General features: G+C 37.9%; 2 protein-coding genes across 3 annotated transcripts in view; both read left to right on the top strand.

Moving 5' to 3' along the window:
• The first annotated feature begins 1,816 nt into the window (after positions 1–1,816).
• LOC127965283 (T-box brain protein 1) lies at positions 1,817–17,323 on the top strand. 2 transcript variants are annotated; one of them, XM_052566030.1, is made up of 7 exons: positions 1,817–2,163; positions 2,674–2,786; positions 13,788–13,942; positions 14,126–14,247; positions 14,761–14,919; positions 15,003–15,064; positions 15,769–17,323. In XM_052566030.1, exons 2-7 carry the CDS (start codon positions 2,776–2,778, stop codon positions 16,613–16,615), a joined length of 1,356 nt encoding a protein of 451 aa, XP_052421990.1. In that variant the 5' UTR covers positions 1,817–2,163; positions 2,674–2,775; the 3' UTR covers positions 16,616–17,323. The 2 variants fall into 2 exon arrangements, with proteins under 2 accessions (XP_052421990.1, XP_052421989.1); XM_052566029.1 differs by lacking the exons at positions 1,817–2,163; positions 2,674–2,786 and adding an exon at positions 11,739–13,036.
• Positions 17,324–20,132: 2,809 nt separating this feature from the next.
• Positions 20,133–24,435, top strand: part of slc4a10b (solute carrier family 4 member 10b) — a 67,493-nt gene continuing 63,190 nt past the window's right edge. The window contains exon 1 of the mRNA XM_052566028.1: positions 20,133–20,303. Coding sequence (XP_052421988.1) covers positions 20,256–20,303 — 48 coding nt within the window. The 5' untranslated portion in view covers positions 20,133–20,255. The remainder of the gene's footprint in view (positions 20,304–24,435) is intronic.

The following is a 24,435-nucleotide window of genomic DNA, read 5'->3' as shown; positions in this document are numbered from 1 at the left end:
CTGAACATATATAAAATGTGCAAAAGGATTTAGAAAAAATACCATTAGAAAGAGCTACTGCATTAGGCCTACTGCATTCAAACTCCTGAACTGACTCAAATAATTCACGCTCCGAACTCCCGAACTGACTCAAATGATTCACGCTCCGAACTCCCAAACTGACTCAAATGATTCGCGAACCCGCTTTGAACTCACGAACTGACTCAAATGATTCGCGAACCAGCTACGAACTCCCGAACTGACTCAAATGATTCGCAAACCCGCTACGAATTCCCGAACTGTTTCAAATGATTCGCGATCCTGCTCCGAACTCCCGAACTGACTCAAATGATTCGCGAACCCGCTACGAACTCTCGAATTGATTCAAATGATCCGCGAAGCCGTTCCGAACTACCGAACTGATTCAAATGATTCGCGAACCCGCTCCGAACTCTTGAATTGATTCAATGATCCGCGAAGCCGCTACAAACTCCCGAACTGATTCAAATGATTTACGATCCCCAAACTGACTCAAATGATTCGCGATCCCGCTCCAAACTCCCGAACTGACTCAAATGATTCGCGAACCCGCTACAAACTCTCGAATTGATTCAAATGATCCGCGAAGCCGCTCCGAACTACCGAACTGATTCAAATGATTTGCGATCCCCAAACTGACTCAAATGATTCGCGAACCCCCTCCGAACTCCCAAACTCGTTCAAATGATTCACGCTTCATACTCCGAACTAGGAAGAATTAGGAAGCGTGCATTGTGCTCTGAAAAGCGGCCGCGCAGGCAAAGGATTAAAACCTCTATTAAAACAGATGTCCAAATGAACATACCGGTACACTAAAAGCACGTTCTTGGCGCATGGGGAGGTGGCAGTACGCTCAAGAGCTATATTTGGAAGTGCCGGTACTAAGTACCAGTGCGTACCGGCCCACAGCACTGGTTATTAGTACATGCATTATCTGGGAATCGAACCCATGACCTTTGGCATGTAAGTTTATCACAACCCTTTCACAACTTGCTTGCTTTCAAAAAACATGCTTTCACAAAGTATCTTTTGGTTAAATAGCTGTAAGAAAGAAAAGACTGATCTCACAAAAAAACAAAATCAATAGTACACCAAAAGCTGAAATATGCATGCATGTACAGTAGTATTCATGTTATCACCTCAAATGTTAATGTGCTTATGTACCATTGAAGCATGTTTACCTTTGTCTTCAGCATATAATTGTACATACAGGCTCATTTCAAGCTTTATTGTGTGGATGATTTCTTTCTTAGTTGTGAAATCTATTTAGATTTTCATAAACTTAAGGTTAAAGATCACCTTGAATGCAGTGCAAGTTACCTTAGATAAGTGATGCAAATGCATAAATGTAAAATGTACAGAGACATGCATGTGGGCATTTGTTCTATATATGCATATATGCATGCATATTGTATTTGTGTGCTCGCTTCATGCGCACCATCGATTATCTGCATTTTAGCACATCTGGCCTGTTAGCATGCATGTGGGTGTTCATGCATACACACATATAAGAACAGAGAAAGAGCGAACTCTAATCTGTTCAAGCACCTCAACAGTTCAACTGTGCCCTTCAACAGTTGTCATTTGCTTCTTCAAATATCTTTGTCATTGAAGAGAGATTAAAAAACGCCTCAGTTGAATACGAACAAAGGCACAGCAGAGGAGCAACACAGTGCAAATTGCCTGATGATGAGGTGGCTAATCCCACTGCTAGTTTAATTGATACTTAAAGGCCTGCTATCCGCTCTGAAGTGCTGAGAGGCTACAAACCGCCTTCGCCAAGGTGTGGTAACAGGGTGAGTAACTGCAAGCGAGTTCTCTGTCTGCTAATGCTCTCTTGCCGTCCTCTGCAGTCTCAGCTCGCTCCTGTTTGCAGCAGTGCATAATAGAGCCATTTTAATCACTGTCTATTGTTTTGGGCTTTCTTTTCGCACCCTGGTGAAACCTCAGACCTTGTTCGTCCGCATTATACCAGTTGTCTCAGACGGTGTCTTGTCACTCGCAGGGCAGCATGAGTCCAGAGTGTTGTTGTGTGTTGACAGGCAGAGCTGGGCAGTGTTACCTGTGGAGGTTTGCATGCACAAATGAGCAGAATGGTTTCAGATGGTGATGTGGTTGCTTTGGAAGCATTGCATGCGATTCAAGGTAAGTTTTGTGTTTCTTTTGTTGTACTGGAAAGATGAAGTATGTAATTGCAATCCCACTTGCATCACCAAATGGGAAAATAATGATCGTTTTTCAAAGTAATCCAAAAAGTTGCAAGCATAATTCCACTTTCAGTTTCCCTTTCAAGTTGAATCAGATCTCATAATTGATTAATTTTACCATGCTATTTTTGAACTGAATTGAATCACACTAAACTCACCTCTGTAGAGCTGCTTATATCTAAACTGAACTTGTTTTATAATGTTTGATGAACTTGATTTAACTGAACTGAATCAACACTGAACAGACTTGAGCTGAATAATTATCATATTTTTTGCTTTAGAGCATAATTTGAGTTTTTTTTGAAGAGGTCTGTATCATTGGTTCTGCTATTTTCCAGTGAAGCTGATTTTAAACAATCTGTATTGTATAAAGCACTATATAAAACAATTTTCATAAATGGTACAACAAATGCATGCTTAACTAACTGAAACTGTTTCTCTGCCTAAGGTGGACAAAATGCATCACACTTTTGGCTGCAAAATATTCATCACAACGTCCTCACATTGCGTTCAGAAGTTGCATCCAATTTGACGACTGTGTGTATGAAGCATGCGGCGAAGGTAAGTTTCTGAAATAAGCACTCGATTCTTTCTTCCCCGTCCCCCACTCTCTCAACTTCAAGAAGACTTTCTCCCACTAGAATTCTGGAATGATCATTAACCTTTCCTTTGGTCCCCCTCCCTCCTCCTTGCCAGGCTGTATCTCCTGTTCTGTTTGGTTCCTGGCCCCATATGCCACTTTCCTATTTCCTGGCTGTAGACAGCAGGGAGTAGCTCTATTATCACCTCCACTGAGCTGTCTTTGAATGTGAGAGGCAATTCCATTTCACTTTGCCACGGGGAGGAGGAGGCAGGCGTACTACCCAGCTCAAAGAAATTGGCTAAGGGTTCATTTTTATAGACGGAGTGCAAGGACAACGCTTTTCCTCTTGTGTTACTGAGGGTTTCAAATGTACTACACTAATGCTACGATTGCTATGGTGAAAATTGCTCAATATGGGTTTTGACAGGTGCATGGATCAAAACTGTTTGTTTGCATCAGAGAGGTGTCACTGCATTTAAATATTGCACATCCAGCCATTTATTCATATAGATTGCTATTGATGCACGGCCGTTCTTTAATTTTCTCTTCGGTTTGTTTGAACTAAAACATGGTTTATGCAATTATTTCAACTAGTTCCTTGATTTTCTGCTTTGGAGGTTTTTAAATGTACTGCATTGATTGCATGTCACGATTGCTATTGTGAAAATGGTTTAATATTGAGAGGTGCACAGATCAAGACTGTTTGTTTCATAGGTGACATTGCACTCAAGTATTACACACAGAGTCATTTATTTATATATTTATGTTTCTAGCATTGCTATCTGATTGATGCATGGTTCAATTTAGTTTGCTTGATTCTTCTATAATTTGTTTAAATCAAAACAAATACTTCATTCAAGTATTCAAACTAGTTATGATAGATACCATGATTGTACAATATAAGTATTTTACAGGTGCACAAATCAAGACTGTTTTCATCAGAGAGGTACCACAGCATTCAAATATTGCACATTGCTTTGATTGATGCAAAGACCGTTTCTAATTTTCACTTTGGTGTGATTGATTATTCCATAATCCAAATACATGCTTTATGCAAGTATTTGAAGTAGTTTTGCAGTCTTGATTTTGTGCATTGCTATATGTCAGAAACATGTAAAACTGCACTTGAAGGACACGTTGCACTCTTGCCATTGCCACATGATGCGCTATGGTTTCTATCAGCACAAATAGTTTTCTTCTACAGTCAGTTTTCTTAGTTAGTATAGTAAGTTCAATTATAACACAGAAATGTCCTATTATGCATTTGATTGCTGCTGCTTCGTGCAACCACAGTAATGTGAAAATGCACATAAAAGTTGAACCACAAAATTGCGTGGTTGTAATGCATTGAGTAAACTTTTGTGTCTAAGTTTGCATGCATAAAGTATTGCATGTATGCATGAAGATTCTTTCAATTTTTTCTTGCTTTTTTTGTGATGCAACAATGCTATTCTACATAAGCATGCATGATGCACTGAACAGCAAGTCTGCAGAGACTATGAATGCAAAATCTTTGCCAGCCATTAATTGTTTGGTGCATTACTGTTTTATCTTATGTGCAGTTCTGACAACCAGTCAAAGTTTGCAGCACTCAGGACAGCTAGAACTGAACACCTATATATTCTAGGATCGGTGTATTACTGGGGAAACTCAGCACAACACAGAGACTAGAAAGGTCTTTCTATCGTTTAGGGTCTGGGCAAGTATGTTGAAATCCTCCGAGGAGGCTGATGAAAAATGCAGCTGCTTTGAGCCATCGCATGTCTTAAGCTAAAATTGATGTTTTATAAATAATTTCGACCCCACAAACATCAAAGGCCACAATCACAGCGACTCAGTGATATTCATTTGGCATAAGTCAGTTTCATTTTTCCGAGCTTTTCATCAGAAATGGCTTAAAAAGTAGACCTGCTCTGAATCTTTCATGACTTGGGGCTTGCAGGGGACAGTGGCTGATGTTCTTCACTTGTAGACGTCTGACAGCACGTGGCAGCGTCAACAACAAAATGGTCACAAACCCCCGTTGCACTTCCTGGGTCATACGGCCTGATAAATATTTCAAGAGACTAGCGACACACTGAGCGGCTGATAACAGGTCAGTTGCAGGTGATAAAAGTCAGTTTTAGTTGGGACATTAGGCCTTTTCTTCAGTGTGTGATATCATTTAGCCTTGTATTACACATCAGTGATTTAGCTTCGCATGCCCTGTACAGTAGGTTGACTGACAGTGCGAGAGATGTGAGAAATAAATGTAACTGTGCATCTTAACAGCTATGATGATTATCAAACCGCTGATCTGGCAAACAGCAGGCACGCTTGAGTTTTATACTACATCATGCTAAACTGGTAAAGCACGTCTGTAAAAATGAAACGAACACCTATAGCGTTTTTAAAATGTCACAGGAGCTCCGAAAACCTAGAAAGCCAAATTTATTTCAGTAGTTTGACATGTTGCTGAGCCAACGCTCTAATAAACATTACAGTCTAAGAAAAGGCTGTAAAAATAGGGCTGTAATAGAGTTTCTGTATTGGTTTTTCACAGGTGTTTTAATCATATTTTGAAATATGCATTGCATTGTGTTTTGTTTTAGAGCTTTAAAGGAAATGCACATATAATGTCCTGGACGAAAATGACCAATGCTTTAAACAATATTTCTACTTTTTTTTTTCTTGTAGTTTAAAATACGTATCACCCAAGTTGAGTAAAATTCTAAAAAAATATAGAGCATTCAATAGTATATTTTGAACTGAATTTTTAGACACCGTGTAAAAAAAACCCTGTGTTTGCATGATGTTAATATAACAGTATCACCAATCCACTGTTCATTCTGTGCTGTAAAATACATCTTAATCTGGATTTTTTACATTTTTAATTTTTAACCCCCTTCGGAAATATTTGTCTTGTTTTTAAGCATGAAACTTGCAACATTTGAGCAAGGCTTGTGCTTAAAAGAAGAAACATATTTGCCTATGGAGTACAAAATATAAACATGATTCACACAATATTTAAAAAAAAGTCTTAATATCTAATATTGAAATTTTCTATTTTTTTTTTTTTTATTTGACAACAAAAAACATTTTGGTTCAGCTTTGCTCTTTCAGAACACTACAAAAAAATACAGATTTAAAACAAAAGGTTTTTTTGGTTGCTGTTCAGCATGTCATATTTGAGTTGGACGTGCATATAATGCCTTAAAATTCTCCATACTGTAGGTGCTCACTAGTTTTTGGATCAGAACCAGTGTAATGTATTCACTATTAAAAAAAGAGTGAATGCATACAGAAGAGTATTCATGTGAAAATGTTCATTATCTGAGATGTTTTCATCTGGAAAAGTCAAGGTGCTCATTGTTTTTTTCCCTTCATGGTGCATCACCTCTGGAGTGACTTGCTACAGGGAAAGCTAAAAGTAGAACAAGCCAATGCTGGAAGCAACAGCTATCTATTTTTTATTAGAATTCTTAATTAAAATGTGAATTAATTTGGCGTGCACTGGTCTGTTATTGCAGATTATGTGGACATCATAATTAGACAAGGTTCAAGTTCAGGAAAGCTATACTGTCGCAAAGTGAACCGAACAGACCTTTTGCCTACCTGAAAGGCCACTGTCCTCATTAGCATTGCTTTTGTGGTGTCAGGTGTGGAAATAAAGCCAATAAATCGCTCTAATTTACTCTCTCCGAGGCACCTTTTGTATTAAAGAACTTTTATTGATTTACTTTAATTAGGTGCATTTGTTCAATTAACACCTCTTAAAAACTTGAGGAACTTATTGTGCGTAAAACTCATTGTTCGCTCGTAAATAACAGAATGCTGTACGCATAATAACTCGAAAACAAGGCCACACACAGATAATTGGGTGAAACGCCAATCAGGGCAGCATAAATGTCGATTTTGCATCAATTCGAGAGCAAAAAGATATATTCAAAGTCCAGGTAAATCTGGCTCCTTTACTAGGCAGGGCTAGGTATGACAAGGAGAACATCAGTGACACCTGAGCAGGAGACCTAAAAGGACATCAATAATGAGAGGTGTGGGAGTGCTTCTCAAGGGACGACATGGGCCCGGAGTCGTCTGCACAGAGGCTAATAAGGGTTTAAAAGCCACAACTGTCCACACAGCCCACGCCAGCCCACCAGCCGTCTTTCTTTTCCAAAGAGCTGGCTGATGCTTTCTGACAGGCCTCAGCTGCGACCGCGGGGGACCGCGGCGGTCAGTGGTTATGTCAGCATCAAACAATGCAGCCCGCGCCTATTAGAGAGCCGAGGCGTTGATTAGAACGTGCCCTCTGAATATTCTCCCAATTCGACAAAGAAAGACGTCATATTTCGGCTTGACTTCTTCGTATGAATTTCATCTGGCATCTGGCAAACAACTTATAAATAACTCAAGGGCCATCTTAAATGCATTCCCATGAAATTTTTAGTGCCACTGTAATGTAAGCCACTACCTGTCATGAATGGCAAATAACCTCGGCCTCTCGACGTGTTTGTCCATCAGCTCACCGCCTTCCTCTTATATTCTCCAAAGAAAGCAATCTGTTCTGACTGGGACGGCCTTCACTGTCCCTGTATCCAGGCTGGCAATAATTTCGTTGTCATTTGCTGTGCGGTGACCACATCATTGATGTGACAGTGCCGGGCATTAGGTAAAGTCCCCAGACTAGTGCTCACTTACAGAAGCTGCCTCGATCTGTCATTGACAGTGATTCGATTAGACCTGGCTGGCAAACACGTTCCTTGGTGACATGGCCTCTTGATTTGTGCGGTCCTTAACCAACCTTCAAAAACTTTAATATATTATCTTTTTTTTTTACATTAGCATTCATGCATTTGGCAGATACATTTAAAGTGACTTAAATTAAAGGTATACATTTAATCAGTTCAAGCATTCCCTGGGAATCTAAACTCATGACCTTGTGTTGCTACAAGCATGAAAATAATTTTCAGGTAATAATATTTTGCCCATGTCTTAATATAATTTAGTTTGCATCAGATGCATTGTATTTAAATCTGGCTTTTCATCTAGGCATTGCACGACTAATGAATGCCATTGTGAAGAATCTGCAATTTAGGTTTAGGAGGCAATAGATGTATTTTTCATCAATCTTATTTTTGGCTTGTTCATTTAGGCGTTTGTTGTAATTGCACAACTAATAAATGCAGTGGTGAGGAATCTGCAATATCACTCAGATTTCAAGAACTGCAATATGTGATTTTCAAAATGTTGTCCTTGGCTTTGTGTTGAATCAGGTTGCAATAGATGCATTGCATTTGAATCCATTGTTTGGCTTTTTCATCTAGGCCTTTGTTGGCATTGCATGACTAATAAATGCTTTGGTGAATATTCTGCAACATTACCTAATCTTCATGAACTATGTGATTTTTATATTTTGTCCTTGCCATTGTCTTGATTTAGGCTGCATCGGATTGCATTGTGTTTCAGTCCGATGTTCATCTAGGTAACTGTTGGCATTGCACGAATAATAAATGCAATGGTGAAGATCCTGCAAGAACTTAAATATTTGATTTGCATGCATAATAATATTTTGTCATTATAATTGTCTTGGTTTAGATTAAATTGCATGCATTTTGTTAAGGCCGATGTAGGCCATGTTCATCTAGGCGTTGCACAGCTAATTAACGCTGTGGTGAGGAATCTCCAATATGACCCAATTTTTAAAAACTAAAAACTTTAATATAAGATTTTCATATTTTGTCCTTGGCATCGTCTTGATTTTGATTGCCTTAAGCTTCAATCAGATGTTTGGCTTTTTCATCAAGCCAGTTGTTGGCATTGCATGACTAATAAATGCTGTGATGAAGAATCTGTGATGTGACCCGACCTTTGAGAACTTTAATATGTGATTTTCAGGTAATAATATTTCGTCCTTGGCATTGTCTTGATTTAGGTCGCATCAGATTTGCATTGTGTTTCAGTCTAGACATTGCACGACTAATGAACGCCGTGGTGAAGTATCTGCGACGTGACCTCAGGTAAACACCTCCAGATTGATGTCATCTATACAAGCTGTTTTCGCAGGTGAGGCTTTATTAGAGGTTCTTTCAATATCATCACCTCCAGGTCATTAGATTATCATCTTCTCCGGATCTTCTTGCCAAATCTGTTTTGGTATATAACAGAAAAGCATTTAGTGAAATTCGTTAGAGGCGCGCACGTGCAACAGCTGCTCGCCTGGGTCAGCGCAGTATGTTTGTACCCACCTGATGATGGAAAAGCTCTCCATCCAACACAATGACCCCCCGAGGGAGCGGCTGGCCTTACCGTTCCTAATCACGACGGCCCCTCGGCGATTGTGGCCACTGACTGTGCTAATAAGTGCAAAGTACAGGGGGCTAATACACAACAAAAGGAGAGGACAAAAACAAGTAGGGGGAGAAAAACAAACTCTTCAGGCAGGCGCATACACGGTTAATTCAACAATAAGGCCTCAGAGTAAAGCCTGCCGGTAGCCTATTAAAGAGAAGGAGAAAGGGAGGAAAGGCAAATAATCCGGTAATGAGGATGAGATGATGGCCGCTCGCCCTGCTGGTAGGGTGCAGACAAGTCCGTGCATGCATGTTTCAGGAGAATAGATTACTGGACCCCATTGCCCTGTTATAATGACCCTTCTTGTTAGCCTCGGAGATGGAAGCCTCTTCATTAGATCTCAGAGCAACTCACCTCTGCCTGCATCCTTTCTGGGAGACAGGAGCTGTTTTGCACCCCTAAACACATGGTTTCTTTGCCTTGCGAATAAGATGGGATATTATAAGGTTCACAGTATAAACCTGTGTGGCTAAATATGGCAGGTAGGCTTTAATACAGAAAGATTTCATCAACAGAGATGAAAGGAAATAATGCGAGGAGCTTGTTAGTAACTCCACTATGTTTTGGGTCCTCTGTGATTTATGTGTAAAAATGAGTGCTGTCAAACGATTAATCTTGATAAATTGTATCCAAAATAAAAGTTTTTGTTTATATAATATGTGTGTATATATACATTTTATTATATATATATATATATACTACATGTATATATTTAAGAAAAATGTGTTATGTTTCTATATTAAATATTTATATATCATATAATTTATATGACTGTAAATATATACATGTAAACATTTTATAAATATGTGCTGTATGTGTGTTTTTATATATACATAAAAATATACACTAAAGTATATCATGTAAACAAAAACCTTTATTTTGGATGCGATTAATCGCAATTAATCGTTTGACAGCACTAGTAAAAATTAATAGCAATCGTACATTATGTAACGCCCTCAGATTACTTTTACTCATCTGATTCCATTTGACAGACATTAAACCCTGTGTAATAAAGTAATAAAAATGTGACTTTATATATGTGACTATATATCAAATCGTGTTAATGCGTAACCGTTTAATCATGTTTTTCGACCCCCAAACAGAAGTAATACGATCAGTGGGTTGCAACAGCAGGGAACAAAAACATGCTTAATGCAAATAATAACATGCACTGAAGCATAATTGAGCACATTTAGCATAACCAGCCTTTCTTAGTGATGAGAAACTAGTTGTCATTTCTTTTGTTGTGGATGCCACCCAATCAAACTCTATAATATTTTGGGGCAAATTCATCCATCATTTTGTAAATCAGATGCATCTACAAAATTTTAATTTTCCCTATTCATCTTAATTGTGAATATTGTTGGGCATGTGCAGTTAATGGGAATATTAATAAATTTGAGTGTTTTGATTTTAAGGACACTTTTGTTGCATGCATTCGGTAAAATCTGAATCAAAGGCAGTTGAAAACCGCTGATGTAACTTTTGTTTTTGATATATTTTTGTTTACAGTCAGTTCTTAAAATGTTTCAACCTGATGCTGCGACGTTAAGTGTGTTTTTGCGTTATTTAAAGGGCCAGAACGCGAGGGATAACGTGACGCGGTGCTAGAGCGAGGTCTCCGAGACTCATCATCAGAGACTTCAGCAGTGCTTTCTAATCGGTCGTGCATGGGGAGAGTCGGTTGTGCCAGTGAGACAGGTGAGATGCTCTGATAAGAAGAGCCTATTTCAGGCTGCTGAGGGGGAGGACGATCTGACTCCTATCAGATGACCGCTGGGATGCTGACATACGTGTTACTCTAGAATAAGGCACAACTGAGAGGTGATTAGGTAAAACTTTGAAAGCTAACTGTAGGCTCTGATTTGTGAGGGAAATAAATGCACGCCACCAACCATCGCGTTTTGGAAAAGCGTTAAACAATTGCAAAATCATTTTCCCTGCTTACACTGCATGCATTATTTTTTCCTCGAATAATGACATTACATCGTTACTAGCCAACATGCATAAAGACTGGATATTTATGGAAACGGACGTCTCCTTATGTAAAGAGAGAGAGGGAGAGAGCGACAGTCATTCAAATCTCATTAAATGTATGTCTCCATGAAAGGTTCTTTAAAACTCGCTTGGCTCTGATCCACAAACCTCAGAAGTGTCCATCAGCCAACATATAAACACCCAAGATCACGTCTCTCTCTCTCGCTGCCAATATAATAATTCATACAGTATACATATATATGTATATATGAAGGAAAAAAAATATATTAAAAAAAGGTAGTGCCATTTAAAGGTAATATTATCCAGATTCCATTTGCATGCATTTTAGAACTAATTACAGCGTCTGCAATTAAATGAACATCTAAATAATTGTAATTGATCGTACCTTGTATTGGCAGCATCTTACAAGATGCAAAATAGAACTGTTATTGCTTTGCTCCCAAGCATTTGGGAAAACAGACATTTAATTATTCTATGTGCTTTATTAGACATAACAAATCATTTCAATATATATATATATATATATATATATATATATATATATATTATGAAAGAAATTTTGACAAACACATTTTTTCCCCCAAAATGTGTTCGACTCCTGCCTGATTTGATTGTTTCTGGCATGTTTTGAAGCGTAAAGCGTTGAATGCGCAACTTGAAGTAGTCCATCCACATCAAATATTTACATGTCTTGGGAGCAGTAAACAGATCTTCAAGAAAAAGCCAATATTTCACGCCATAACGCAAACATTTTAGGTAGTGCGCGAGGCGTGTCATTTCAAGTGCTTAAAATAATGAATAATTAAGTTTTTGTGCTAAACCTGCCGACTTCCACCGTATTCACACAATGGCCTCGAAGGGAAGACAATAGGGTTTATTTGCACTACTTAGTGCGCTCCTGAAGAATCACGAGAGCCCAAATTTTCACAGACTATAGTATACAAACATGGATGACCAGCAGAAGTGAATACACTGTGGCGTGTAAGCCTCCTTGATTACACTAATTAAGTGCTGTCTAATTAAATTACCGTCTCGTGTTAACCAATAGCAAAAGTTGATTCATTAACCATGCAGACCGAGGACTGAAAAGCAAAGCCTTTCCTGATTGCAGGCTAGTGTCAATTGGCTAATTTGCCGACTTGCACAAAGTAGCTCGAACCGCAGGAAGGCGTTAGTTTTCTCTCGCGCTCGCGTTAATTGCTATTTGTCATCGAGCGATGCAGCTCGAGCGTTGCATCTCGCCAGCTCTCGCGCGCTCCAAGAAATGCATGATTGTGGGCAGTGGCTACCCAAACGCACAAGCATCTGAGCTCGCCTTGCAGGACTATCCTATTATATCTATCGGCGACAACCTGGAGAGAAGTTCACCTCTGAAAAAAAACTCCGCTGGGATGACGAATCAGTCAGAGGCAGACAATTTCGCGGACTCCAAGGACTCATCAGGGGACGTCCAGCGAGGCAAACTCTCTCCTGATCTTGACGGAGTCGGCGACAGTCGTCACACTTTCGATGGATCTGCGGGAGAAAGGTATCTCCTGTCTCAGTCCAGTCAAGTGCAGCCGAGTCCCACCACCATGTTTCCTTACCCGGGTCAGCATGCACCGACGCACCCGGCTTTCTCCATCGGCAGCCCGAGCCGGTACATGGCTCACCACCCGGTCATCACGAACGGAGCCTACAACAGTCTGCTGAGCAACTCTTCTCCGCAAGGCTATCCGACTGCGGGCTACCCATACGCGCAGCAGTACGGACACGCGTACCAAGGCACGGCTTTCTACCAGTTTTCCTCCGCTCAGGCTGGGCTCGTGCCCGGCAAAGCGCAGGTTTACCTCTGCAACAGGGCCCTGTGGATTAAATTTCACAGACATCAAACGGAGATGATTATTACCAAGCAGGGACGGTAGGTGATGGGCAATTGTCCGTTTGAAACTACTAGGCTATTTTGCACATATTTATGTTTTCGTATCGGAAATATCAATGGAACAAATTAAGGTGGGCAAATTACATGGAATGCACTTTTTTTTCCTTCCGAAAGAGGTTTAAGATATTTAAATTATTTTTTTATTGTAGTTTGTTTTTCCAAGAAAAAAAAAAATTAAATGTTTTTAATTTGATCCGCCTGTTTATTTTCATTAATGCATTTGTATTTCTTTATTATTCGTTTTATTTATTTAGGTATTTAAATCCATTTAATTTTCCTGCTGTATCCTTCACTCTTAAAAATAAAGGTGCTTTAAAAGGTTCTTCACAGCGATGCCATAGGAGAACCATTCAATCAAAGGTTCTGTAGAGAACCATCTCTTTCTTACCTTTTTATAATCTGAAAAACATTCTTTCGCCACAAAGATACTTTTGTGAAACAGAAAGGCTCTTTTAGATGTTTAGACAAAAAGGTTCTTCTATCGCATCGTGAAACACCTTTTTATTTTTAAGAGTGTCGTCTTTTAATAATCAAATATTATTTTTAGATATGCTATTCCAAAATATTTACATTCGTTTAGTACTTAATTATTCTTTTTTTATTATTAATTGTCCTTCGATTAAATGTTCTTAGAAAATGTACTATATTCCATATTAAAGATTGCAAACCCGCGTTGGCTAGCAGACCTGCAGTATTGTGCACTGAAACTTTACATTTTCTACACCCTCAGGCGAATGTTCCCGTTTTTGAGTTTCAACATATCTGGCCTCGACCCAACGGCGCATTACAATATCTTTGTGGACGTGATTCTCGCGGATCCGAACCACTGGCGCTTTCAAGGAGGAAAATGGGTCCCGTGCGGCAAAGCGGACACCAATGTTACAGGTAAACAAATATGGTTTTATTTCTTCTTCTTTTTTTTTGCCTTTGTTTATATAATTAGAAATGTTGTTATTATTATTATTATCTGTCTGTCTGATTAAAATTGATTTGAGTTTATTTTTAATTATTTATTATTTTCGTTGTTGTCCTGGCTCAGAACTGACATTGCAATTATATTGTAATCAGGGAACAGGGTGTACATGCACCCGGATTCGCCAAACACTGGTGCGCACTGGATGCGTCAAGAGATATCCTTTGGAAAACTGAAACTAACCAACAATAAAGGAGCAACGAACAACACGGGACAGGTTAGTTATTTATCGATAGATTAAAAAAAAAAGTTTTTTTTTTTTTAGTTTTCCTAATGTGTCATGCATTCAGACTGCGAATATAAAATATTAACCACAATGCTGTGCGTTTCATGTCTAGAGAAAAATTAATGATTGTTAGCTATTCTTGCAGTTGCAAATTAGGCTAAAATCGTGTTGAATTACAATCCGCTCCAAAAACATTTTTTAGTGTTATATAAAAATGTGTGATTTTGTGGCAGGATCATTTTAAAATGAAAATGTTACCTTAACATTCTTTGTTGTAACCATGTAGAAACGTTATTTTCCAGCCATAATATTATATTTCTGAATTAATTTAGTTAAACGGGGTAATTTACATTTAGCCATGAATTACATTGTAATAAGCTGACAAAACTTGGTAAAATGTTGTTAAATTAGTTTAATGTTGCTGTTCGAAACGGAACAACAGACGCGTAAAGACGCGTGAGGAGATGTTCCCTGACACTCGTTTTTTCGCTTGAATTCCTGCAGATGGTCGTACTGCAGTCTCTGCATAAATACCAGCCTCGACTGCATGTGGTGCAGGTGAACGAGGACGGAACCGAGGACACGAGCCAACCAGGGCGCGTGCAGACGTTCACGTTCCCGGAGACGCAGTTTATTGCGGTCACCGCATATCAAAATACTGACGTAAGAAAGTTTGATTTCTGAAAATTCGAATGTTTTGATGAGGTAAGACGTTCTTAAGTGTTTGAATCTCCTGTCATTTATAGATCACGCAGCTAAAAATCGACCACAATCCATTTGCCAAGGGATTCCGTGACAATTATGACACGTAAGTTTCGATTTCTCTTGTTTAAATAGTGACCCTTCTATCCTGTCTCACCAATAAAAAATGTTATCAGGGTTAATCAAATACTAAAAAAAAATATTAAATAACACGTGAAATACATTTTTCTTCTATGATCTTAACCAAAATATATTCCGCATATGTGCATGCGTGCGAATTTCCATTTCTCAGTAATAAAGATCATATAACTCTGGCAGGTTATTATTCTTGCAAGATCTAGAAATCGTGTGTGATTTTTGTTTTATGTCCTCTTTTAAGTCCTGCTGGGATTTCTTATGAAATATGACTCTTTTTTGACTCTTAATTCCCATTGGCTGATGTATTAATAACCATTTGCGTGCGTTTCGTGCGTTGGCCTGGCGAAATCTCTAGACTACAATCTGAATTTCCCTTCACAGCATCTCAGTGTGGCATTAACGCTTGCTGTGTGTTTTGGCCAGCAATGTTTATTTTGAAAAGTTTTGAGAAAAACAACAGTTTAGTTATTTTGTTTTTAATAATTATAATTTGGTGCAGTGGATTGATCGTGCGCAGTGCTAATTTGTTTATTCGCGCAATTACGCACAGAACGGAAAATTGTGAGGGGGGGAAAAATCGTATGCTCTCGTGCATATTTGCAACGCTTTATTTACGCTTATCTACGCTTCTCATATGCAACATTAACGTGTTTGTCCACCATCTTTCTCCAGTGTCTACACAGGGTGCGACATCGATCGGTTGACGCCGTCCCCGGGTGACTCTCCGCGCTCTCAGATCATGCCTAGCGCAAGATATGCCATGGCTGGTTCTTTCCTGCAGGACCAATTTGTCAGCTCGTATGCCAAGTCCCGCTTTCACCCTGGCGTCGGAGGCGCTCCTGGCACGGACCGCAGCGTCCCACTTAGTAACAGCTTGCTCTCCCCGCAACAAACCGAGGAGACCACGGTGGCCTCCCCGCAGCGATGGTTTGTCACCCCTGCCAACAACCGACTGGACTTTGCCGCCTCGGCATACGATGCTGCAGCGGCTGCCGATTTCGCCGGTAACGCGGCCACCCTTCTGTCGTACGCAGCTGCTGGAGTGAAAGCGCTGCCCTTGCCCGGCGCGGGGTGCTCGAACAGACCCCTGGGGTATTACGGCGAGCCGCCGGGGTGGGGTCCCCGCACGCCACCGCAATATTGCAGCAAGTCCAGCTCGGTCCTGTCATGCTGGCCGTCCAACTCCGTGGGAAGCCGAACCTCCTCCGGTTACCTGGTCCCTGGTCTCGAGGACGGAGACGCCATCGCGCCCGAGAGGTCACCGCTAGGCGGCGCGGACGAGTCCAAACCCAAAGACCTGTCTGAATCCAGCTGGATAGAAACCCCGTCCTCAATTAAATCCATCGATTCGAGCGATTCTGGGATTTTTGAGCAAGCCAAGCGGAGGAGGATTTCGCCATCTGCCACGCCGGTTTCCGAGACATCGTCTCCATTAAAATCCGAAATGTTGACGCCGAGGGAATGCGAGAAAAACTGCTCCAAGGACATCGGCTACTACAGCTTTTACCCCCACAGTTAGAAAAACTCGTGCATGGCCCAAAGGATTCACGAGTGACTTATAATCTATTTATTCCTATTTATGTGCTTGTTTATTTATTCCTATACTATCTTGGTCGCGTCGAAAACCTGTGACTCGAGCAGAGATGTAAGCGGTTTTCGTTCCCAAATGACATTTTTAAGGTTCTAACTGTCAAACCTATTGTAAGTATGAAAGTACTGTACATATTTGTATTTATCTATCCGTTTGTGATTCTTCTCGTTGAATGTTGATGTACAATAGGCCTGCCTAGAGAAAACCGGGTTAGGTTTGTTTAATGTACTTAGTTAGACGTTCGTTCGTTCGAATAGCTACATATAGGCCTATTAAATATTTTGATGTTTGAAAAAATAAGGATACAAGTCGTATAGTCCCTCTGACTGGAAATATGGCGGACGCATGTCGGGTTTTATGTAAGCTTATATTGATGTTGCTTTTAGAGTCGCGTCGTCTGTTCGTAAATATCATAGTTCGTGGTTTCATTTTGTGGACGTATATTTTTAACCACACCTGCGTACAATTTTGTTTTTAAGAGATAAAAACATAGGCTATCATTTCACGTTTGCCTATTACCAACCCAGCCATTCATTTGTATTTCATAAGCTGCTAATGTGTAAAGGTCATGTAACTGTTTGTGTGCTTAACTGCAATAAATATGACAGAATGTGAAACCCCGGGCGAAGTACACAAGACTCCAACTAAGCTGATTTCGAAACCGAATATGTTTAATTTCTCTCTAGGCCACATGTCTGAGAGAGGCATATCGATAACCACAGTCACAATGTCAATTTTGTTGCTTGTAGGCCTACGATGCATTTTCATAATAAAATATAGTCGTGCAATGCAACAAATCAGAAAATCGATCATAACAAAATTTTTAGTAGCTTTAGATAAGCTACCCTATTCATAAGCTACTATTTAATGCGTTTTTTAAATGGGGAAAAATGCAGTTGGCTACTATATATTTACAGTAGACATAAGGTTAATGTATCAGTGTCATTATATTAAATACACATCAAACCAACTGCCATGCATTAAATGTAGCACAAATTTGTAAAATAAGATATTCAATGTTAAGAATGTAATATTTGTGCAGTTTATTTAGTGCATAGCCATGTAGTTGCTCTTGTATAATTAGGGCCAGAAATTAACCTGTTGTCCGGACAGAAATGCCCTGGATTTATTTATTTTTAAAAAATGGGCCTGTCTAATTTAGTTAGACAGTGTAGTGATCTTTTTAGTTAACTGATTTTTAAAAGAACATTATTTGGCATGCATTAACTATATAACCTACTCTCATAAATATATAAACTGCGCCTGAAAATTAGTAAAATAATATCTTAGATATAATATTTTATTGCGTTTATGAATTTAAGCATGTCTTGCAGCCACATACATTACCTTTTGGGGCCACAGTAGCGTATGTTACACACACATTAAAACATGACTACATGTAATAATAGTGTCTTGTTTCACACAAATCTCTAACCTTGATGGGCGTGCATATATCTATGAATCTAAATGAGCACTCAACTATTGCCAAAAGCACACATTGTGTACAATATCGTGATTCACATAAGTACATACCACACAATTTTGCAATCACCATCAACATTTCACAAGCTATTTTTAAGGAGTTTTGAACAGATTTATAAAATGTGTGTTATAAAAGACTACACCTTAATCTTGGCCCTGAGTATGCAGTACTGCACATTTTTCCTGCTCCTCTAATTCTTCTCATGAGCAATAATTCAGGATAACATACTGCCATACCACTCTTACTTTTTTAGCCATGCACAGATATATAGCATTAAAAGTAGGCTAAGAGTAGTGTGACCGTATGCCATCGTTTTGAGAAATGCTTTTTGATAGTTTGCTGCCTCCCTGTGGTTCAGTGAGACGCTGCCTAGTAAAGCAACATTTTAAAACCGTTCCTTTAGACTTCCTAAATATAGACTAAATATGATATTAATTTACAGTTCATTATTTGATTCAAAAACCGAATCTTCAAGGAAAAGGCCGCCATATCTTACGTTCTTAGATCAGCCGCTGTAAACCTGTATTACACAACTGCGAACTCTAGATGGCGACATCATCGTATTTATGAAACCAAAACACACTTGTGTTATATGGTTGCATATGTGATTATACACTTTTATTATCAATGTACTATGCAATATTATTGAATGCTAGTATATCTATATAATATACAAAAATGAGGCATTTATTTAAAAAAGAAGAAAAGTTAACACCTCAATCTTTGCAAAAGTTATAAAAGAAAATTTACCAGAGAAGTACCAATACAGCATTGGAGCACAAATGATAACTGGTTTGAATGTACTGTCTAATGCAGTTAAACTGAAACACAAGTTTGACTTAAATGTCCAAATCCTGTATATGAGCAGGTGGCTTTTACTGTAGATGCTTTAAGATGGTCCAGGATTTCTATTATTTCGGCTTCACCTAAATTATAAATAAGTTGAGTCCTAGTGCAGGTCTCACAATGACAGTGCAGATGACAGATTTAAAAGCACAGCGGTAGTTTTGTTGGCTAAAAATGTGAAACCACTGCACTGAGTTATTGTAAAGAAGAAAGTGTAAATATTTAATAATGAGACATTGTATTATAAGGGGAGACCTGTTTGCACAGTTTTACTCCAGTATTTCTCAGAGTAGATTTACTGTATATTTGAAAGTCAGTTTCTGTGTACAATCAAACCTTAAAGTCTAGTAAAAAAAAGCTATTGAACATTTTTACCATTACTTTCCAGGAAAAAAAGGTGCTCACTAAATACTGATCTCACAAGGGGGCATGTTGTCACACTATAGAGGTAAGTTGTCAGTATGGGATGTTGTCATTATACATAAACAAAGCAATATAGTCATGAAACGGTAAACTGGGAATCACCGGAACTAGAAATTTCCTGAAAATATTTATTTATTTGTTAAATCTATTCACTCACTATCGCATGTAAATCTCACAAGACTTTTCTCAGAACAGGTGTAAACCATCTAGTCAACCGAATAAAATAAAAATGCTAATCATTTTACTATTTACGCTGGGATGCAAACCAAATAAGCTAATGAAAATTGCCAATTGCTAAACCACAATCTTCCAAACTTCTGACTTTCTTAATCTCTGTGATGCATAAAAACTTTCTGAAACTCTCATATGGACAAAAACGCATCTTTTATTAATATTTTTCTATTTGAAATAAGCCAGGAAATGACAAAAAATGTAGTTTTCCATGTACTATCCCTTTTAGAAACTGGTATTCAGATAATCAATTGTGCAATTAGACTGTTGACTTAAAATCTCCAAGTTATTAAGATGCAAACACACGTGAGCACTAGAAGTTATTTGTTGAAAATGCCTTTGTAATCGCTCTCATAAGGCCCAGTCCTGACAAATTTCGAGGCACTATAACATAATGCCCTCTCCTCTGTGGAGTTTAAGTGCTACTACCCACTTCTGCGTCACACAGCAGCTACACGCGCCCTTATGAGTGAGCACTGTTATAATATGACTGCACTAAATATGTGAGCACATCATCTGCGCTGATCGGCGACGCTGCACGCACTGCGCACTACACACACTGGAGCTGATCTACAGGTACAGAAGATGGACTTGAAGGACCAAGGCGCACAAATGGAACCTCTGCTGCCCGCGGTAAGACGCTCTTTAATCAGCCGTGTTAGCACTGCAGCGCGCGTCGTCGTGTAAGATCGTATGATGCGTGCGTGTATGAGGTGTGTATTGCGCATTTTTTTTGCGCGACAGACCTTGACTGTGAATGAATGACTTATTACGCTCGTGCATGTTATGCGCCTCTGCAGTTCGAAAGAGATCGACACGCATGTTACAGTTGCATTCTGCTGCAGTACACGTTGCAGATCAGGACGCATTTTACTAATACTTTCAGAGGTTCATCTTACATTATTTTAACGTTTTTACATGCAAGATGAATTAAACATCATTAAATTAGATCTTGATGAGAAAGTGGTTTTGTACCATAAGTGAACTTCAGCAGAAATAAAAGATTGTATTATGCATGAAAAAAGAAGCCTATTGAAGTCTACATTGTATTTTTCATAACGATTAAGCATAGGCCAACTTTCCTGCTATATTCTAATTACTGTAATGTGAATTTGAAAAATATTTATACAGTAGCCTACATCATGAAAATATTTGAAGGACTTTTATTAATTTTTAATTTTATTTTAATAATTATAATACTCTTACTGCAATACAATAATTGATTGTAATTCAGTAACTTTTTGCTGTAGTACAGTAAAAATAATACTTTAGTACAGTAATGAGACGCTGTTGTCATGATAACTTGATTAAATGTAAAAACAAATATAAGTATAACTACGTAATTATTGTACTTTTAATGGGCTTCATAATAGGATTATGATATTTTTTTCTTGCATTGTTAGATTTTCATATCAAATAAGTACATTTATTCCTCAAAATGTACAGATATTTTACTGTTATTTTTTATAATTGTTATTCAAATTCAAATATTTAGAATTTTCATTTGATATATTTTGTTTTTAAAAATTTTTTTTAAATATATAAAATGTTTTGTTAATATAATAATAATAATATGTTTATGATATTATTATTATTCATTATATTTATTTAGTATTCAATATTTAGTATTTAAATTTAGCATTACACATACATCATTCACTACAACTCAAAAGTTCAGGATTAGAAGGATTTTTATTATTATATATTTTTTAAAAGTAGTTTCTTCTGCTCATCAAGGCTGCTTTTAATTGATCAAAAATACAGAAATAAAGAAAAATATATATTTTGTCACAATATACACTACTTTTCATAAGTTTGGGGTCAGTAAAATTATTTCATTTCTTTTTTAAAAGAAATGTATGCTTTTATTCAGCAAGGATGTGCTAATTGATACAAAGGTATAGCAAATACTTATATTGTTGCGAAATAATTATATTTTAAATACATTCTATTCTTTTAAACTTTTTATTAAACAAAACAATCCTGACAAAGGTATCACAGGTTCCAAAAAAATAAAAAAAAATTAAGCAGCACAACTGTTTTAATCACTGATTATGAATAAGCATATAAGAATGATTTCTGAAGATCATGTGATACTGAAGACTGGAGTAATGATGCTGAAAATACAGCTTTGCATCACATGAATAAATTACATTTTAAAGTATATTAAGAAAGAAAACTGTTATTTTAAATTCCAATAATATTTCACAATATTATTATATTTTTCTGTATTTTTGATCAAATAAATGCATCATTGAGTAGCAGAATTAAAAAAAAAAAAAACAATAAAAATCCTACTGATCCCAAACATGTGAGCAGCAGTGTCAGTGTCGTTTTTATGTTGCAAGTCAGATGAGACTCGCTGTGACCCCGGAGCCAAAGATCAGATATATAATGGTATATAAGGTTTTAATGATGACATCCCATCAGTTACATATAATATCAGTGAATTATATGAGCTCAACAACCCAAGATCAGGAAAGTCTTAAATGCATTTAACAGATGCTAGTCAACTGGTTTTGGCTCATTTTCCTTTGGGCATCAAACTGTGACCCAAAATTTTCTTAAAACCAGATATATTTATATTTATTAATATAGGGTTAAAAACTTACCAGTTGAGCACCTGATCTAAAGTGGGTTTCGGTAGATTGTGAGATCACCACACAGATATATAAATGTGGCTTAGTTAAACGTAGAACAGTAAAACATTATTCCTGCATCAATAAACCCTGTTTGCTTCATAATAGCAGTCCAGATCTCAGGCCAGAGCTCATTTGCACTTGTCCACATGCAGTGGACTCTATTTTTGTTAGACGTGACAAATTGCTTCCAAGCCTGGCTGTGGTTCATTTCTGAGACAGGTTTCTGACTGTGTGAGATGAAGAAGTTTCTGAATATGTATTTCAGCTAGTATGATACAGAAAGGGCTTAAATCACGGATGAATCCCACCATTAACTTACAGAAGTAAATGCAAGAAGATGAACACTTACTGGACTGAAGACGTTTTGGTTTACTTGATTATCCATTGATCTTTTTTTTTTTTTCAAAAATCAAGTTGAAATGTGATTATCAAATGTGATCATCAGGCTTCTCTGAATTATTGTATTGTATGGAATTGATCATAAAACTAAGAACTGAAATATCATCTTACTAAGACATATTATTGGGGATTCAGTGTGAAAACTGATATTTGTATCATTTTATGTAAATATTCTGTTATGCTGTTATGAAGATCTCAGAAATTCTTCTTCTGTACCAAATATTTTGGCTCATTTTGGGCCTCTGAATAAAATTGAGGTGTTCTTCCTCTGTATTCTCACTATCACAGAGTATATGAGTCATAAAATCCTGATGTATCTATCTATAATGAAAATCAACAAAAAATAAACTGTTGAGTAAAAAAAAAAAAGAAAAAAAGGATTTTTCTGACTATTATTTATGTCAGGCTTTACAGTTTTAACTTTAGTATACCATGATATATAACTAAAGATTTAGAGTAAGGACTTATGATCTTAAGATATTAGAGAAGTAAAACCGCACTGAATTCAAAGTCCGTTTAGGCCAAATCCAGTGACCCTGAAATACTGAGTGTGTCTGTGTTTGTTGGAGACTTGTGCTTTCTACACCAGAAAATGCAGAAAGTATATGTTTAATCATTCAAACAAGCACCTCTAATCAGCTCAGAACGTTTCTTTTATTTAGTAATCCAGTGATGGCAGAAAAGCAGCTTTTGAATGACCCTTATACAGTCTTGATCAGGTTTGTGTTTAAAGGGGTCATATGACGTTGCTGAAAAGAACATTATTTTGTATTTGGCGTAATGAAATGTGTTTATGTGGTTTAAGGTAAAAAAAAAAACATTATTTTTCACATACTGTACTTTATTGTTTTTCCTCTATGCTCCGCCTTTCTGAAACACGTAGATTTTTACAAAGCTCATCATTCTGAAAAGCAAGGTGTGCTCTGATTGGCCAGTGATCCAGTGCTTTGTGATTGGCCGAATGCCTCAAGCGTGTGACGGAAATGTTATGGCCCTTAACATACTGTGATGCTGTGTCCCGGTCAGAACACTGGCGCAACAAGAAAAAACAATAAAACCCATTAAAAACAAGACATTTGTTGCATCCAGTGGGGATATAATTACGGATTATAATGACTTATACTGTGTTTTTACGCATTGTGTTGCATCGTGCCGCATAAACATAAAACCATGTTCTCTTTTGGAAGGCCAAACAAAGTAGTTTAGCTTTCACAATGAAACAGTTTCTCCATGACATTGGCACCAGTGACCACAGCGAGAATCAAAGGTACGCCTTCTTTCTTTGTGTGAACATTTGGGCAGCAGTATGCAAATTTTTCCCACATCGTGACGTAGACATGTGGGGGCGTGTTTAAACAAGGTGTTTTAGGAGGGTGTGGACAGGTCTTAAAGGTGCTGTAGGGAACTTTTGTAAAAATATATTTTTTACATATTTATTAAACCTGTCATTATGTCCTGACAGTAGAATATGAGACGGATAATCTGTGAAAAAAATCGAGCTCCTCTGGCTCCTCCCAGTTGTCCTATTGCCATTTGCAGAAATACATCGCTCCCGGTAAAAAATAACCAATCAGAGCTGCGGTCCGTAACTTTGTTTGTGTTCAAAATGTAGAAAAATGTATATAATAAGCGAGTACACCATGAATCCATTTTCCAAACCGTGTTTTTAGCTTGTCCTGAATCACTAGGGTGCACCTATAATAAGTGTTTATATTCGGACTATT

The sequence above is a fragment of the Carassius gibelio genome, chromosome B9, assembly GCF_023724105.1.
Source record: "Carassius gibelio isolate Cgi1373 ecotype wild population from Czech Republic chromosome B9, carGib1.2-hapl.c, whole genome shotgun sequence".
In the NCBI taxonomy this organism is placed as follows: Eukaryota; Metazoa; Chordata; class Actinopteri; order Cypriniformes; family Cyprinidae; genus Carassius; species Carassius gibelio.
Note: the sequence above shows the minus strand (reverse complement) of the source record. Positions and strands in the feature narration are given on the sequence as shown.

Coding starts and splice junctions, on each gene's coding strand:
- LOC127965283 (XM_052566029.1), top strand. CDS start 12,354: ATGCAGCTCGAGCGTTGCATCTCGCCAGCTCTCGCGCGCTCCAAGAAA. Junction 13,943..14,125: donor AGCGGACACCAATGTTACAG/GTAAACAAATAT, acceptor TATTGTAATCAG/GGAACAGGGTGTACATGCAC. Junction 14,248..14,760: donor CAACGAACAACACGGGACAG/GTTAGTTATTTA, acceptor GAATTCCTGCAG/ATGGTCGTACTGCAGTCTCT.